At 48.9% G+C, this 18,062-nt stretch overlaps 1 protein-coding gene across 2 annotated transcripts; it reads left to right on the top strand.

Moving 5' to 3' along the window:
* Positions 1-9,706: 9,706 nt before the first annotated feature.
* LOC109734608 (transcription factor GTE11) lies at positions 9,707-17,844 on the top strand. Of its 2 annotated transcripts, none has more exons than XM_040403411.2 (11): positions 9,707-10,190; positions 10,523-11,774; positions 11,864-12,001; positions 12,673-12,740; positions 13,233-13,305; positions 13,409-13,468; positions 16,159-16,218; positions 16,312-16,424; positions 16,508-16,550; positions 16,633-16,754; positions 16,837-17,844. In XM_040403411.2, exons 2-11 carry the CDS (start codon positions 10,553-10,555, stop codon positions 17,086-17,088), a joined length of 2,151 nt encoding a protein of 716 aa, XP_040259345.1. In that variant the 5' UTR covers positions 9,707-10,190; positions 10,523-10,552; the 3' UTR covers positions 17,089-17,844. The 2 variants fall into 2 exon arrangements, with proteins under 2 accessions (XP_040259345.1, XP_073366083.1); XM_073509982.1 differs by having other exon boundaries at positions 10,526-11,774.
* The last annotated feature ends 218 nt before the right edge of the window (positions 17,845-18,062 follow it).

Here is an 18,062-nt window from a genome sequence, read left to right on the forward strand (position 1 = left end):
GAGCAGCACCCGAGTGGAAGATGAGGCCAACAGACCGGCCACCCAAGCGATCCACTTGTCTCCGAAGCCTAGGTGTCATAGGACCTCCAGCAAGAATGCCCAATCTGCGGTGTCGAAAGCTTTTGTTATGTCTAGCTTCAGCATGAGCGCGGGCCTTTTGGTCGATTGCAGCCACCTGACAGTGCCTTGCACGAGCATATAGTTGTCATGGAGACACCTCCCTTGAATGAACGCGCTCTGGTGAGTTCCCACGATGTTCGTCATCTCTGGTGCCACGCAAAGAGACATGACCTTTGCAACTAGTTTGGGGAAGCTATGAATCAAGCTTATTGGTCTGAAGTCTCTGACCTCGAGCGCTGTTGGTGATTTCGGCAGTAGAGTGACAAAGGCTTGATTTATCGAAGTTAGCCCTCGGAAGTCTAGCCTCCCAAAGGCCCTGAATGCGTCCATGACATCCTCCTTAATGATACCCCAACAAGCCACATAGAATCGCGCCGAGAACCCATCCGGTCCTGGTGCCTTGTCTAGTCCTTGTGCCCGGATGGCCGACCAAACCTCCTCCTCCGTGAAGTCATGGTCTAGGTGCTGAAGCTGCCTCGTCGGCAGTCCTATCTCAAGCAGGTCAAGTGTGAATGGTCTGTCTGGAGCCTCTCCTAGCAGATTGGCGAAGAAGGAATCCACCGCCTCCGCCATCTCATCATGCTCAGATGTAATCACATCATCAACTTTGAGCTTCGATATGAAGTTCTTTCTCCTCCTGTGGCTTGCATGGTTATGGAAGAACTCCGTGCAAGCGTCACCGTCCTTGAGCCATAGCACCCGGGACCTCTACCTAGCAATGGATCGCTGCAGGGATCCAGCCCTAGCAGTTTTTGTTTCAGAGTGCGCCGCAGCTCCAACTCAGCGTCGGACAGCGTTCTGGACTCCATTGCTACGTCGAGCCTGAGAATAACCTCTGTAGCAATTAGCAACTGTTGTTTTATGCTACCAATATAGCGATCGCTCCAGCTCGACAGCGCCTTAGTCGTGGCCTTAAGCTTGGCTGCAAGCCTCTTGAAAGGATTTTGCGTCGCTTGTGGAGCCATCCAGGTCTGCCGAACCACCTCCTGGAAACCATCTACCTTAATCCAGAAGGCCTCAAAATGAAAACGCCTCCCTCTTCGCAGGTCCGGATCAAGCACTCGGTGCAGAGGGCAATGATCAGAGACGCTAGTGCTGAGGGCCGAGAGGAGTGACGATGGGTGTGCCTGCTCCCAGTCCATCGAGACGAGCACCCTGTCCAGCTTCTCCAATGTTGGCGCATTCCGCTCATTGGACCATGTGTACCTCCTGCCGTTGAGATAGAGGTCGATGAGCTCAAGGTCATTAATGCATCATCGAAATCTTCCCATCATGCATCGGTTAATCCTGTCGTTGCTCTTCTCCGTTAGATCTTTAATGAGATTGAAATCCCCAGCCACCATCCAGGGCCAGCATGCAGCTCTCTGACCTCTCGTAGTTCCTGAATGAATTCAACCTTGCTTGCCTCCTCCTGAGGGCCATACACCCCGGTGAACCACCACCTGTGCTCGCCATAAGCGATCCAAGCCGTGACCGTATTCTGTGTCACATGAGGGTTTGACATCTGCACGTTGCTGGAGTTGCAAGCCAATAGCACCCCGCCTCTTGTTCCCACAGCTGGCACGTAGAAGAAGTTGTCAAATGCCGGCCCTAGACACTGCTGGACTAGTCCCAGGTTCATGTCCTGGACCTTTGTTTCCTGTAAGCACACCACACTCGCACCCGAATACAAAATAAGGTTCTTTATTGCATCTCTTTTAGCCGGGTTGTTAATACCACGGACATTCCACACCACAATCACTTGGTTTGGTTCAGCCATTAGAAGAGGCCTACCCAAGTCCCACCCAGGCGTCAAGTACTACAGCACCATTGTCTCCCCGTCCACAACGCGCCCAAGTGGGAGCACCTCGGCCTGCCACCCGAAGAGCCCAACAATTGCAGCGATGTGCTCCTGCTGCAGCGGGCGAGAAAACAGGTCTAGGTAGGCCTGCAATGCGTCTTCGCCAATCATTTCTCCCTCCCGCGCTATCCCTAACTGAAGCATGAGCGTGCGCTGCTGCTGTTTAACAGATGAGCCGGTAGCAAATCTCCCACCGATCCTTGTGCTTCGTCGGACGTGTGAGGGTGGTGTACTTTTCTTTCGTTTGTTGCGCACCCCAGCTGGCCTGCGTAGGAGAGGCGAGACTGGTTTTTTGTAGCTAGACCGTAGCTGTTCAATCGTACGCTCGTCCTGGTGCGCCACGTCCGCCACGGGTGGGGTGTTTGTTTCTGAGCAGGATAGGTTGACCAAAAAGGTTTCCATGGCCATCATCCCCCCCCTCCCCCCCCATGCACGCCTGGCGTGCCAACCATCGATCGACTGGAGCTCCAGGAGAAAAAAGTGTCAGCAGACTGATTCGAAATTTGAATCGCTCCAGAGTCAGTTGAGGCGTCACGGAATTGGCCGTCGTCGAGGGTCCGTGTTGGCATGTGCCATTGGCTCTTGGCAGCCCAAAGCTGGGCACTGCGGGGTCCATGCTGGACAGGTGTCCCAAAGCAGTCTGCCATCCCCTCCCCAAAGTGCCTCGGATCCTCCGCCACCGCTGCGTCAATCATGGTCAAAAGCGGCGTCTCAGGCACATCCTGCCCTGCATGCCTTTGCACGTCAGCAGTGGGCGCCATCCTTCTTTCCGCGTCAGCACTACGCGTGACACGTGCTACCCCGGCCTCCTCGCCGGTCGCTCCATCCCCGGCGAAGGCCGTCTCCGGCCGCGTTGGCCATGGCGCCACAGAAGTTGGGAGATCAATTGCAACCCTTCTGTGCCCAGTGGCGTCCCCGTGCCGGGCCATCCGCCTTCCGCGCCGGCGTGAACCATCAACCACGCCACGGGAGAAGGGAAATCTGCGGCGGGTGTTACGTGCACCACCAGGGCCGTCCGGGTCAGCCTGCGGGTGGTCGAAGCCTGAGTCGTCGTCGTCGTCTTCGTCTCCTGAGGATGGACCCGAGCCTTGGACCGTGTTCTCCGTGTTCACCAGGTGGATGATGACTCGGTACTCCAGCATGCTCTTCTCCAGCGGAACCAGCGCGTCGGCCGGCAAGACAAGTCCGTCCGCGAGCTCCACCTCCATCTCCTCACCAGGTTCTTCCACTAGGATTAGCTTCTCCTTCGGAAGCAGGGAAGGATCATCTAGTGAGTAAGCTGCATTGAGCGATCCTGGGGCCAGCGCACCTACGGATAAATATCTCATGAGCTAGTGGGTAAAATCTACGATATTGCCTTTTGATCAAGGGGTTACTTTTGGGCGTAATTACTGAGAGTTCATTTAATTGATATGTGTCGACCTCCTTATTTAAGAATATATTTATGCACGGATGTTTTGATTAACATATGCCTATATATAGTTACCGTTATGCTACATCAAATATCTTGATTAGAACTGCGAGAAAAGGGAACTAATAAAAAAGAAGGAAATTTGACTTGGATTCATCTGTTCTCAAACAAATTATTGGACTCTGGATACATGAGTTCTTTTTTGTGAGGATTTAGCTACACAAACTTACTTATCCGGTCTCATGGGTTTTATCATAACCGACGAGATGAGATGTTTTATTGCAAAGAAAATGCATGGACCATGAATGTGGAAAAAGATCTAAGGCTCGATCTGGAAAATTATCATCAGAAAAATGAACGGTAGAGACATGGCTGTATCATTAGATTCCGTGCTTAGAAGTCATGGGTTCATGACATGGCCAGATGGAAACTGAGTGCCAAGTTTTAAACCAGCTTTGGAAGACTAGAAAGAAGAAACGGGTGCCCATTCAACCAATCATGAATCGAATTCCCACCTTAGGGGTCCTCAGATGTCGGCTTTTCTATCTCCCTTTCAACATGAACTCTGTGATGCTATTCAATGTTTGATAAAAAGCTCTTGTTCGACAGAATAATTATTATTTTCCCGTGCTTGGAGCTAAATTGCAGCTGCCCAAACCGTTACTACCCTCTTGGCTCGTTCGCTATGCTAGCACGCCTCACTTGTCCTTTTTCCACCTCGCTCGCTCATTTGAAGAAAAATGCTCCAACTACCGGTACAGGGGAAAAACAGCTACAAATTTCCTTTAGATTTGAAAATTTACGTGAGTCCAAACATATCCACGCATTTTAAAAATGTTTAAATTTAAAAAGTTCACAAATTTTGAAATAGTTAATTAATTTTACAAATGTTTAGAAATTTTAAAAGATTCACAAAATTTAAAATATATTCACGAAATTAGTTTTCACAAATTTTTATCCTTTTGGATTTAAAATATATTCATAAATTCTTAAAAGTGGTTGTGAATTTTAAAACCTTCTTGACTTAATACAATGTTCATAAAGTTTAAAAATGTTCACAGGTTTAAAAAAACTTTTCTAGTTTTATAATATTCAGAAATGAAAATAAGTAGTATGATTAAAAGCTCCTATTAGCGCTTAAGGTAGAATACTTCGCAATTAGTTGGAAGCACGCAACCCTCGAAGTTAACGGCCCAACTCAAAAGCAGCGTCTTGCCTCACTCGTCTTCCCCCCTCACCCCCCCCCCCCCCCCCCCCTCGCTTGCTCATTCGAAGAAAAGCCTCCACCTGTTGGTACAGGTAAAAAACAGCGACGAATTTCTAATAGATTTGAACAATTCTGTGAGTTCAAACATATCCGCACATTTTAATTTTTTATGAATTTAAAATGTTCACACGTTTTAAGAATGTTAATGATTTATAAAATGTTAAGGACTTTTAAAAGATTAACAAATTTAGAATATATTAGCGAATTTATTTTTCAAAAATTTGAAAAATGTTTGCGCATTTAAAAAACTTTCACAAATTGATAAAGTTGACAAAGTTTGCAGGATTGAAGAAAACTTTACAAGTTTTAAAATGTCATAAATTAAAATAACTGTTCACTAATTTTAAAATGATCATGAAGTAAAACAATGCACACAAAAAAATACAAGAGAATTAGAAATGGGCAATAAAACCATAGGAAAGAAAGAATAGCAAAGCCAGGCAAAATCTTCCAAAAGGTTCCCAAAACCAGAAAAACAGAACACAACTGAATCACGATGGTGTGTGAAGTGGCCTCGCAGATGATTGAGAAAGTTATGCAAATAACTTTTTTACCGGGGAAATATAAGGAGGAAGGAGGACAATAATTTATATTCCATCTATTGAGCGGTACATGATTTATGAAAGTATATTTTCAATAATCTTTTTTGCACATGGAACAATTATATATATTGTCAAAAACAAAGAGTGTAAACTCCGCGATACACCCCGCTTACGTGTTGTTTATTCTTTTACCGTACCTTTTACTTGCTTTTGCATGCTTGTGGCTTGCTACTTATCTTGGCTATTTGCTTTCCTAGTGTGTTAGCTTGCTTGCCATATGCTTGTTCTCATCATAGATTGTATATCTGGAGAACTTACTTTATTCACACTTCACCCTAAAATTGGAAATTAAGCTAAAAAACTGTATTATCCTATTCACCCCCTTCTGGTCGACTTCTTGATCCTTTCATTAGACCACTTCATATGCGATGCAAATAATGATGCTGCTGACTGTGACGTTACCGGCAAGTGGGCAACCCGGCTAGCACACACCCTACAGTGACATAGAGGTCCAGACACCCACCAAAGCCCCGATGCACCTGAGAGCTTAGTATCTTGGAGCATCTTGAACCGGACTCCCCAAATCTAGCTATACGCCATGTTTGTCCGACACTCCTCAACCCAACTCATATGTGGTTTGGATTTTGGGCCGCCTGGACGTCGGACCGTCCCACCGACTCATCAGAATCTCCTTCCTATCCTCACCTCGGACCAAACCTTAGCCATTCTTATTAGTCCGTTCCACTCGCCCTTCCCTTGGTGGGTTAACGGATGACGTGCCCATCATGAAAGAGAGAAGGCGTGTCGCGTAGCAGCGACCGATGACGAGGATGCCCATCCCCGGATCCTGGCAAAGCGACAAGCCCGAGCTGCATGTGCCCTCATCGTCCTTCCGCCAGAGAGGATGATCTTAACATGTCTGGTGCCGCGTCACCGAGCCAATCCGCCTTGACCCTTATTACGTCTTCAACCACTACTTCCGCAATAACAAAGACATAAGCAAGGGCAAGGCATCCGTTAGAGATGGACTCCCCCTATCTATATGGTCCTAACTTAGTAACGTATAACATGTCATCATTTTGGTAGTCTCATGGTATGTATGGACTCACCTATGCTATGACATGTTCGAATTGAGTGCTAGAAATGAGAGTTGCGTTGTCCGCAGACGTATATGGCCAGGATGGGAAATGGTACTTTTTATGAAACACAACACTAACGCAAACATTCATACACACACTCATCTCATGAGCATCTTTGAGGCTGAGCCGACACATCATCTAAGATTTACTAAGTCGCTACAGACGCTTTCATAGTCGACGGGAACGTCACCTCCCATTGTATGCACATCGCTGAAAAGGCCTAAAATAAATCCAAAAATGCACAAACCACAGGTTGGTTCACAGGATTGAAGATGCTATTAGGGCACACACGACATGGGCGCAATCAACAGGCGCCAAGGTCTATTTCCTGGCCGTTCCGGCGTATTTCCTGTCCGAGCGTGGTTTTCTTTTTGCGTCAACGCTAATTCTGTCATCAGATCTCTTTGTGAGTTTGTTTTAAACTGTTATATAGGCATCCACGGGCTCCTACTAGCGTTGGATACACTGAGACTCTTAACCAAGCAGTACGCATAAAATTCATTTTTTCTTTTTCTCAAGCGCCTAATCAAGCGTCTTCCATTGAAGATGCCGATGGAGCAACTCTAGTAGATACCCTAAAAGTGATCAAACCTCTAAATTTGCAGTACCAATGCCGTAAAACGCACTGAATAGATCCCGTCTTATAGCCTATCTCGGATTTTTCTTGCAGGTTACTGCATATTATCACCCGTATACCCTATATATGCAGTTTTTTATGCCGATTTTAAGGTGAACCGTAAACGAGTCAACGTCGGAGTAGGCAGCCTTGAGCTCGGCAGCGGCCGCCGGAGCATCGCTGAAGCAGGCGAAGGTGCTCGACAACGGCCGCCGGAGGGTCGACGGAGTAGGCGGAGGAGCTCGACATCGGCTGCCGGATTTCTTTTTTGCAGTACAGTTTTGTCGTTTGTCAAAGCCAATTTAATGCCGCAAAAACAGTTTAATTTCACAGTACCGCATCCACTAGAGTTGCTTAGGAGATATAATTTTCCCGTACCCGTTAGACCTCTTCCAATGCAAATGTGCTTAGATAATGTGTTAGAGCAACTCCAACGGGCCGATCCAAACGGACGGCACGTTTCTCCGCTTTTTGTCCGTTTGGGTCGGCCGCCCGCCCGGCGTCCGCCCAGTTTTGCATTTGGGTTGACAGTGCGCCCAACGCGTCGACCCATTTCATGTCCGCATTCAACTTTTAAATAAAATAGGCCCGCGGCCGATCATGCCAGCGGCCATGTCTCATGCCGGCACCGTGCCAGCGCCGACATACAAAGCCGGCTTCAGAAAATATCACCACAGTTCATGCTGGTGCACTCGCCAACCGGCCGGCACACATGCCAGCACACAAAAAAAGGCGGGACTTGAGTTCGACCACGCCATCGCGGCTCCCGTGGTCATGCCGGCATAAAAAAAAATGGCCCTCGCCGCCATAGATCACTCATCGTCGAACTTGAGCATGTCGGCCTGCATCTTCTCGAACCATGGCCTCTTCCTTGGCGACACGGTGTTGAGATCCACCTTCATGATCTCCACCCCGGTCATCATGCTCGCGAGAGCCACTTCTTTCGCCTTGGTCTTGGCGTTGGCGGCCTCGATCTCTAGCATCTTGGCTTGCTTCTCCGCCTCGAGCTCGAACATCTTGGCTTGCTTCTCGGCGTCAAGATCAAGCCTCCTCCTTTGGATCTCCATGAAAGCATCCATTTGCTCCGCCTTGAAACGCCGGCGCTCCTCCTCCCTTGAGTCCTTCTTATTAATCATGTCGCCCACGCTTGCGATCAAGGCGTTGGTGGCCGCATCTCGCTTGTCCTCCTTCTTGGAGTTGGTCTTCCCCCGCGGCCGTGCCGGCTCGCCCTCCCCAACATCCTCCACAGCTTTCTCCCCCCACATGCCTTGAGTGCGGCATATTGCGCCTTGAACTTCTCCTCGTCCTTGATGGCCCGATAACAATGGGAGAGGTTGAAGCACTTGCCATTGCGTTGAACCTTGAATGCCTCCAAAGCTTGAAATGCCTACAAAATGTTTCCATGCAAGCATATGGGCAAGTGATATGCAAATGAACACGTAAAGGATGATCTTGATGACACAAAAGAGGGCGGCTTGCTTGCTATCATACCATGTCTTGCATGCCGATGCCGCTCACGAGGTAGGCCTTGATGCTCTCAAGGGTGGCGCAAAACTTGTTGCACTCTTGTTGGATCACCCTCCACCGCTTGGAAATGGAGACCCACCCGCGCGTGCTCACAAATTGGTAAGGTGGAAACTTCTTGCGCTCATGAAACTCTCGGTGCACACGAGTCCAAAAGGTTGAATGCTTTTGCTCGGCGCCCGTCTTTGGGTCTTGTCCAATGTCTCGCCAACACTTGCAAAGAAGCTTGTCCTCGGCAGCTGCGTACGCCTTCGTGCGCTTGCTCTTGCGCTTCGGCTTAGGACCGACGGCTTGGTTGGCGAGCTTGTCCTCGAACAAAGGCTCCACTTCGATGTCGCACTCGTTCTCTTCCTCTAGCCCATAGTCGTCCGGGAACTCGTGGTCGAGGGGGAAGCCGTCCAGGACGATGCCGACCTGATCACGCATGAAGGCCGCCTGATCGGGATCATAGCCAGCGGCCGGCGTGAACGCCCCGCGGCCGTCCTGGCTTTGTGTCTCGTCGGGATCGTAGCCAGCGCCCGGCGCACCACCCTCGAAGATGAGGTTTTGCATGTAGTCAGCGCCTTCTTCGGCTTGGTCGCGGCGGCGGTCTTGCGCGGGGCACGAGGCTTGCCTTTCCTGAGGGGGCGACGGCGCCGGACGAGGCGAGGGAGGCGAGGCCGGCGGCGGCGTCGAGGTCGAGGTCGATAGCGTCTTCCATGGCTGGTTGGGGGGCGGGAGCGCGCGCGGGCGGGAGTGTTTTTGGAAAAAATGGGGGAAAATGGTGGTGGCTGCCACCGACCGGCGGGCTCGGGGAGAGGAGTAGGCGCGCGCGCGGGTCCGTCTCGTGTCCGCGCCGACGCAAATCCGGATCAAAATTGGGCCGGGAATGGGTCGCCCACGGACGAAAAACGGCCGCGCGTCCGTTTGACTCGGCGCGTTGGGCCGCCACTTTTGTCCGTGCTGACCCAAACGGACGCGGACGGACGAAATGGGTCGCCCCATTGGAGTTGCTCTTAAATGCATTAAATACCTTAGCAACTTGTCAAATTATTTCATTTGCCCATTTCACACGCCCAAAACAGGCAGGCCAGGAGCCCCAGGACCCAGGCACGCAGCTGCCTCCACGTGTCACCATCCTTCACCTCCAAGCCACCCCGCCCCCTATCCGCGTGCCCGGCAAAAGACGGCCGCTCCCCAAAACAGTACCGGGCCTAGAGCACCCCCACCCCGCACCTATAAATGCCCGCCGAGAGCACCCACCCCCCGCGCGCCAGTCGCACCGAACCGAATGGTTTCGCTCCGCTCCGGCTCCGCTCCACTTCGGGTCCCGACCCGACTCATTCCCAGGACCTGACTCCACTTCGGGTTCGGTTCGGGCTCGGTCGCTTCGCCGAGGAGGAAAAGGATAAGCGGCCACGGACGCCCACCGCGTCGCACCCTGCACCTCCCGTCCCCCCGACCCGAGCGCCACGGCCGGAGCCCGGAGAATCCACGGCCGCCCGCCGTCTCGCTCCCAGGAGGCTCCCGTGGCCTGCACGCCCGGCGCCCCGGCGGCAGCCCTGCCCACCGCCGTGCGGCAGCCTGCAGGCGGAGGGCGCAGGCGCTCACCGGCTCACCGTCAATCCACAGCGGCGGATCTGTCCTCAAGCCGCAGCCGCGGACGCCGAGGTCGTTTGCGCCGGGCAGGGGGTCACGGGGCACGTCGCGGCCTTGTTCCCGCCCCCGACAGCCTCAATCCCCAACCCTAAGGTGAATCCCCTTCCAGACTCCCAATCTGAAATCCAATCGTTGACCTGTACATTTGTAGCTCCTGCTTGGATTTAGAGAGATAGGATTCGTTTCACTCTCTGCGCATGTCACCGTCCTGCTCTGATTCATTTCATTAGCGTACGGCTGGTGGCTTGGTACGGATTGGTCACAGGGCCAATTGCAATGCTAGGGTTTTGCTGCGCAGCATTTGAATACCTGCAAATTGCGGTTTGTGTGCTTTCATTTCAATCCGCGATAGGTTTCAGTTTGTTGTCTGTGTGCTTGTCTCTCTCTCTCTCTCTCTGTGGCTGAAGCTGTTTGTCATTATTCAGCAGATCTGTGCTTAGCTGGCGCCTGGTAACATGACACCAACGGTCCTCATGGAGTACAGGCCGCAGATGCAGATTAAACGGGGCTACGACGAAATAGCTTACCGGGGCGCGGCGGGGTATGCAGAGACTGTAGGTGAGTCGGGCAGCCCTGTTCGTGTTGACTCCGAAGATTCCTCTGCGCCAAAACGCAAGTGCATCAGCCTTAATAGCGATGGCTTTGATGTGAAGCGAGAGATCTTTGTCCCGTCTAAGTTGTCGTCGTCCGAGCGGCGCTACCTTCGAAAGAGATTCCGGGCAGAGCTTGATTCTGTCCGGTATCTCCTCAAGAGGCCAGAGTTTTTGGCCATCATGCCTGTCACCCGAGCACCTGGTTTCTCATCGTCAGCTGCCCCTCGAGCTAAAAAAGTGCAACGGGGGAGCCATGTTCTCCGTGGTGCCAAGGGACGCTTCTTGCCGACAAAACCCCGTCCTGAAACGTCTACAGTGTTGCCTGAAGCTACAATTCAGAAGCAGTGCGAAGCTATTCTGAAGAAGCTGATGACTCAGAAATTTAGTCATATTTTTAATGTTCCAGTAGATGTGGAAAAGCTGAATATTCCAGATTATAATGAAATTATCAAGCACCCGATGGACCTTGGGACCATCAAGAAGAAGCTAGATTCTGGTTCCTACACAAGTCCTTTTGATTTTGCAGCTGATGTCAGGCTGACCTTTAACAACGCGATAACGTATAATCCCCGAGGGCATGCAGTGCATGATATGGCCATTCAACTGAATAAAATGTTTGAGTCCAGATGGAAAACAGTGGAGAAGAAGTTAGTTTCTGCCGCCACTAAGCCACATGTTGAGGTTGATAGGGCTGACTCAAAGAGGAGAAAGACCCCTCCTGTGGACCGCAGTGACCTGTCAATAGATTGTGTCAGGCCAACTGAGATTGTGAAGCCGAAGATGACATTTGAGGAGAAAGAATCCTTCGGAAACTGCTTAGCTTCTTTGTCCGAGGATCCAGAATTACCTGGTCACATCATTGATATGTTACAGCAGTGTATTGACAACAATACAGATCAGCTTGGGGATGAAGAGATAGAGATTGATATCCATGCACTCAGTGATGACATACTATTAGAATTGAAGAAGCATGTGGACAAGTACTTGCAAGAGAGAGATCACCAGCAGACAAAATCCGAGCCTTCCGAGAATGAGGCTGTGAATGTTTCTGGCCTCAGTCATTCGTCCACAAATCCCTGCAAAGGTATTTTGTCATGTACCCTTTGAGGTTCCCAATAGATTTAACTTTAATGTCATCAATGCAGTTAGAGATCGACCTTTTTGTGCACTCAGGTGGTGAGCCTGTTGAGGAGGATGTGGACATTTGCGGCAATGCATCCCCTATATTGATAGAGAAGGATCCACAGATCAGAACAAGCAAATGTGGTAGTCCAAGTAGTTCCAGCAGTGGCTCGGGATCTTCATCCAGTGGTGTGTACATATGAGTTATTTAGTTATTTACATTGTGTTTACCATTGTTACATCGTTGTAAAACATGTTTCTCCGTGACACTGCTCTGATTACTTTGACCATCTTTATATTTCCTTTCTCATGTTCTGGTTTGTGCTTATGCCTAGTTCATATTTCTTTGGCTAAACTTTAGTGAACTTTGGGTTTACGAGTTTACGGAAGGTTGTGAACCAAAAGTTGAGAAGCAAACATTTTTCACTATAGGTGGTACCATCTGAAATTCAGAATATTATATGAGATTGACACGTGCTGCAAATTTGTACTTGTCATTTAGGAGTACCTTTTTAAACTATTATTATCTTTCTGTAGACTTAGAGGTATCCATAGAAACTTTATATACTCCCTCTGTCCCATATTATGGGACGGGGGGAGTAGTTAGGATTTCAAGAATGCCATCCTGCAATTACCTCGCACTGATTCTTAGTGAACTAATATGTGGCGCAAGGGGTCATACATAGCTGCAAGGGCAACGTAGATGCTTTCTAGAAATTATTATTGGGAACTACAGATACTCTGTACCAGTTAATTTTCTTAAACAGCCCGTCCCTGTTGTCTACAAGACCCTACTGTATTTGATATATTTATCTTGTAAAGCGTGTCCTCAGATCGTATTTGCTATGCTGGTAATGCAGATTCTGACTCAGGCAGTGACGCTGAAAGCGAACCAGAAAAAGCTGGTAGCCCAGCAAAGCTTGTGAAGGTACTTTGGCAATTTCTTACTGGCTGATCCTTCAGTTAAGCCAGTTAATGTAGTAAGGACTATCTTAGTTAGTGAACATATGGACCAATGGAGCGTACTAGAAGGATTAAACCCCACTAATTCTTTCTCTCCTCAGCTCTTTACGTTCATCCATTATTCCCTTGTCATTATTTTACCGCATCTGTAGTCAGTCACTAGCCCTTCTGTTCGCAACTTGACCCTCCTTGTCCAATTATCTGATAGTACCATGCCGTATCAGTATTTGCAGTTAGTTTTGTAGCTTGTACTTCATTGGTTGACTCGTCTTGGTCAGACCGAACCAGATAACAGAATGGTGATCTGGTTGCTGTACCTTTACACTAGTCTGAGTCAACTGTGATCAGTAATAGCGATATTCAGTTCTACTAATGCTGTGGCAAGAGTTTGTCCTTTCATTTCCAATGACTGGCCAACCTTGTTGCACTGCAATAATGTATTTCTCCTAATTTGTAGGGTATTGAAATACCAGAACAACCTGCAGAGCAAGAAAAGAGTGATGATGTTATTAGCCCTGTTGATGCTAACAGTAAGTTTTATCCCCATGCCCCCTTTAGCTGCTTGTTGTTGCAAGCTGTTCTTAATCTACTTCTATTTGTCATACTTACCATTTACCATTGGTTAAATCACAGACACTACTGCTGATGTGGAACTCCGTGAACTGGACAATGAGTCCAAGGCTGCACCTGAGGGTAAGCACCTTCGTGTGCCTGTGGCTTTTTTCTCCCCACCAGCCATCACTTGCATCATCTCTTTTACAACTTCGGCGACTACCGTGCACTCATATCATTGTGAAAACAATTTGTCACACATTTGACATGTTAATATTAACAAGAGTAGTGAATATGCGACATACAGCCACAATGGGATTTATGCTGCATATTCAACCTCATGGGTGACAGTTAGCGTTGTTTGTGCTCCTCTTGTCGACTTTGCCTCCACCTAGGATCAAGTCATGTCCTTGTACTTCTTTTTTCTACTCCATGCAGTAGTTGTCCATGCCCTCCTCTTGTCGATTTTGCTCCGCCCTGGATCAAGTCACATTCTCCCACCTTTTTTCATCTCCTTATGGTAGTGGATTCCAAGAAAGGATGATACCATATTCCATATACACATGCATTATGTGAAAGATATACTAAAGTGAGTAGATGTATAAAATAGGAAACAACTATTTTGTTGATTCTCATCCATGAACTCAGAAAATCAACTCCACCAACATAGCTAGATTGATACCATTATTTTTTTAAGCACTGGTGCTTATTTGCAGAGGATAGACGCTTAATTAGGCACTTGTGCTTCAGAAACATCCGGTTTATTTTTGAGCACCTCCCTAAGCATCTAGCATTGTACAAGGCAAACTGCTGAGAATATTCCTCAAAAACCTGGTTGGCAACAGCTGGCAAAATATGGCGGATGAGGGCAACCATGCTTGGCTGCTTGCCTAGCAAGCGATTTTTTTTTTCGCTTAGTCACCTCTCCCGAACAAAACCAATGTGTTAGTTACCCAAGCTCTTCGCGCTCTCTTCTCGCAGTTGGCGGCTGCTGCGGCGGCGCCAGCGCCGGCCAGAGAAGTGCAGCGGGGGGCAAGCCTCGCCCTTCCTCTCATGTCTATCTAGCCCCCTCTCCAGTCCCGTGCATGTGCCCTGTGTGGAGGCGGTGGCGGCGACGGCTTGGGCGGATCCGCGATGGCGCCGCCGCCACACTTGAGAGCGAGGCTACGTAGAACTGGATCCAGCAGGAATTAACTCCACCGCGCTCCTTGCGGACGCCCACCACAGCATCAAGCTCTGCTTGGCTGCCCACGTCCTACCTCACCCCCACGCCCTTCCTCTGCTGGGTTAGGCTGCGGCTGGCTCTGTCCTTTCAATTCCCATGCTTGTGTGCATACTCGTTAAATTCATAAACTGCAGCATGCTAGAGGATGTGCGGCTATGAAACTCTTCTCTCTGATTTGTTGCTCTATGAACTGCAGCCTGATCTGTTAAATTCATGGATGATTGTGTGCATACTTGTTACTTGTGTATGTATAAAAGACAACAGTCATGTGTACACTAATTTATGCGTGTGCTTACTAGATCGTACTAGAAGATGTGCGGCTGATTGTGTGTGTGTGTGTGTGTGTGCTTGTGTATGTGAATCTTGGAAGTTTTTTTCTTTTTCAATTTACTACCGTAGATGAGCAAGAAAAGTAAGCTATCTGGAAGTTTTTCTTCAATTTACTAGAGGATGCGTGGCTGATTGTGTGTGTGCTTGTGCATCTGTTAGACTTATGATATTAAAGTACAGTGGCATGTCAAACACACAAATAGCTATCCCTAAGAGCATCTCTAGCAGACCCCTTATAAGGCTAGCTCTTAGAAGGGGTTTACGGTTCGTGTTTTCCCTCTTATAAGGGGTGAATTTGGCTGCGGCAGAACAAAAACCTCTTATGAAACTTTAAACTTTGAAAAAAAGGTTTTGCGCGAGAGATGAACAAGAAACAGTAGTAGATAGAAGTTGATCACCGATACATATATGAATTCATTGATTTACATAGGGTAGATTTGTCGAAGCGTCGGCCTAACCCTAACCTTAACTGCCCAAAATGGGGCTCACCGGAGCCCTCCGGGTGTGGTGGCGATCACTCGTCGTCGTTGGTGAGGTCGATGAACATGGAGTCTTGCGCGTCGGCTTCGCGGCGCCAGGCCTCCATCTTCTCGTTGAACTCCCGTGCCCTGGCGAGGCCCTGCTCGTGCAGGACCTTGTTGATCTCCTCGTCCCGGCGGGGGCCCTGCGCCACCTCCGCCTCCTGTGCACTGCGCTCGAGAATCGCCTCGATGGCGTCCGCCTCGGGCTCCCTCTTCACCGCGCGGAGCGGTGGGAGCTCCTTCGCCTCCCTCTTGACCGGCAGCAGCGGCGTGCGCGAGCTGCACGTGCCGTAGAGCCGAGCCTGCCTCCGGTCGTACTCCTCTGTCTCGCGGCGGAGGAGGGACGCCGGTGGCTCAAGCCCGCGGTTGGTGTACCGGTGGGCGGAGCGCTTCCGCACCGCGTCGGTGGTGACGCGGCGCTTGCGCTCCTCGTTGTTGTCACAGGAGACGCAGTTGCGTGATGCTGTACACTGTCTGGATCGGGGGTGGTCACGGGAGAGGGGGCGCCGCCGTGCGGGCTGGGTGGTTCTGATTTGTGAGCGAGAGGTTGGAAGACGAGTACTCCCAGGTCAGGGAAGACATGTGGTTGTTTTTGTAAGGCGGGTCCTTTTTATGGCCTTTTTTACGTAGGGAGACCTTGTGTGTGGGCACCAGATGTTTATTTTTAGGTTTTTCTATGGTCAAACCATTAAGAAGGCAAACTCCCCTTTAATAGTAAAGAACACTTGTCATACTTACCAATGGTTAAATCACAGACACTGCTGCTGATGTGGAACTCGGTGAGCAGGACCACGAGTCGAAGGCTGCACCTGAGGGTAAGCATGATTTTGTAAGCAGGTTCATATGAGACCACCAAGGGGTCTTGGTGCATTAATCTGCATCTGATCCTTTCCCAATGAAAAATACAGGGGAGAATGCAAAATCTGACAGGCAAGTCTCCCCGGACAAGCTCTTACGAGCAGCTCTTTTGAGGGGCCGTTATGCTGATGTAATTGTGAAAGCTCGTGGGATTCTCTGCCAGGTTTAGGAGCTTTTACATCTAGCTTTCTTTCCTTCATCATTGGCTGCACCTCTTCCTGACATGTAATTACCTAATGAGCTCAGGGTGGAGATAAACAGGAAGAGCTGGAGAAACTGCAGAAGGAAGGTAAAAAGCATATACACCTGCTTGTTTGCTGCCAAGTAGTAAGCTCCTGCTTTTCTGAGAATTGTCTTGCCTATGGACACAGAGAAAGAACGGCTTTTGGCTGAAGGTAATGCAGCCATGGAAGCTCGCAGAGCTGAAGCAGAGGCTGAATCTAAGCGTAAGCGGGACCTTGAGAGGGAAAAGGCTCGTCAGGCCTTGCAGGAGGTAAGTGAATGAAGTACATTTGCTGGTGCTATGAAACTCATCTTTTGTCTTATAGCTAAGAGTTCATTTAAACCTGATGCAGATGGAGAGAACTGTAGAAATTAATGACAGCGTTGATCCCAAGGACCTAGAAATGCTTGGTACAGTCACCACAGAACATATTGTGAGTTCTGTCGATGAAACGAGTCCAGAGCATTCCCAGGATGGCATGCCCAGTTTTCTTCCTGGTTCTGGCAGCATGTTGGAAAAACTTGGACTATTTATGAAAGTAGACGAGGAAGAAGAGGAAGAAGAGCCATGCAGCAAAGATGCGGATGAAGGAGAAATCAACTAATGTCTGTTGACATGTTGGAGCCTTCTGGTCAAAGACAGAACAATCGCCTGTTTCAGCTGGCCGACACACATGGGGAAATTGCTGGTAGCTGCGCACATGCCAGACATTTTCTCCCAAATGGTGCACGGAATTTGATGCTGCTGGAGGTGTTAAATCATGTGCTTGCAGGATGCATGCCTTTGGAAGGGAGGCGGGGACAGAGATCGAGGCCACCAAAATCCAGCTGCAAATGAAGATGGAGTTCATCTCTAAAATGCAGTATTCCTCCCGGAATCAAGACGTTGCTGCGAGCTGTTGTTGGGTGTATTAATCTGATGGAGGCTTCTGGAAGGTTCCTTCCGACTCGCGCGTGGTCAGATGTTGGCTCAGTACCACTTCTCACCGACACTTTTGCTGCTGTAAGACGCCCAAATCCAGCTGCTTTGGTGATACTGTCTCAATACAATCCAGTACGCATTATGAGTACTAAAGTATTGGTTTGTGGTGTCTTGCTTTCTGTGAGTGTGAAGTGCAAGCGGGACAATATCTGCCAAAATTTGTATGCACGTATCTACGGTTGTTCATTTGTATACACGGATAGACAGACAGATAGTGTGTATTATACGATTATCACCAGGTACTACATAGTACAGTATAATTTAATGTATTTTGGCTACGGTTTGGTTTGACTAATTCGAATGTATTGCCTAGATATGTAGGATGGACTGATCATCTCTATTCTACTAATTTCTAATATGTCAGTTCAGATTGTTTAAAGTGCATTCTTCCTCCCAAGGCCTTGTTCAGTTGCTATGGATTTAGGGCCAATTCTTTTCTTTTGGGGTTTATGGCGGTTGTGAAAATAAGCAGCCTCCTCCCTAGCTTATTCTAAAAGCCAAATTTAAAATTTTAATTTAGAGGTCTACTAGTTAACACTTAATTAGTGGGCTTCTAAAAAAATTAGGCTGAGCTTTTAAGAATAAGCTAGGAAGGCA

Source organism: Aegilops tauschii, chromosome 3, assembly GCF_002575655.3.
Source record: "Aegilops tauschii subsp. strangulata cultivar AL8/78 chromosome 3, Aet v6.0, whole genome shotgun sequence".
NCBI lineage: Eukaryota > Viridiplantae > Streptophyta > Magnoliopsida > Poales > Poaceae > Aegilops > Aegilops tauschii.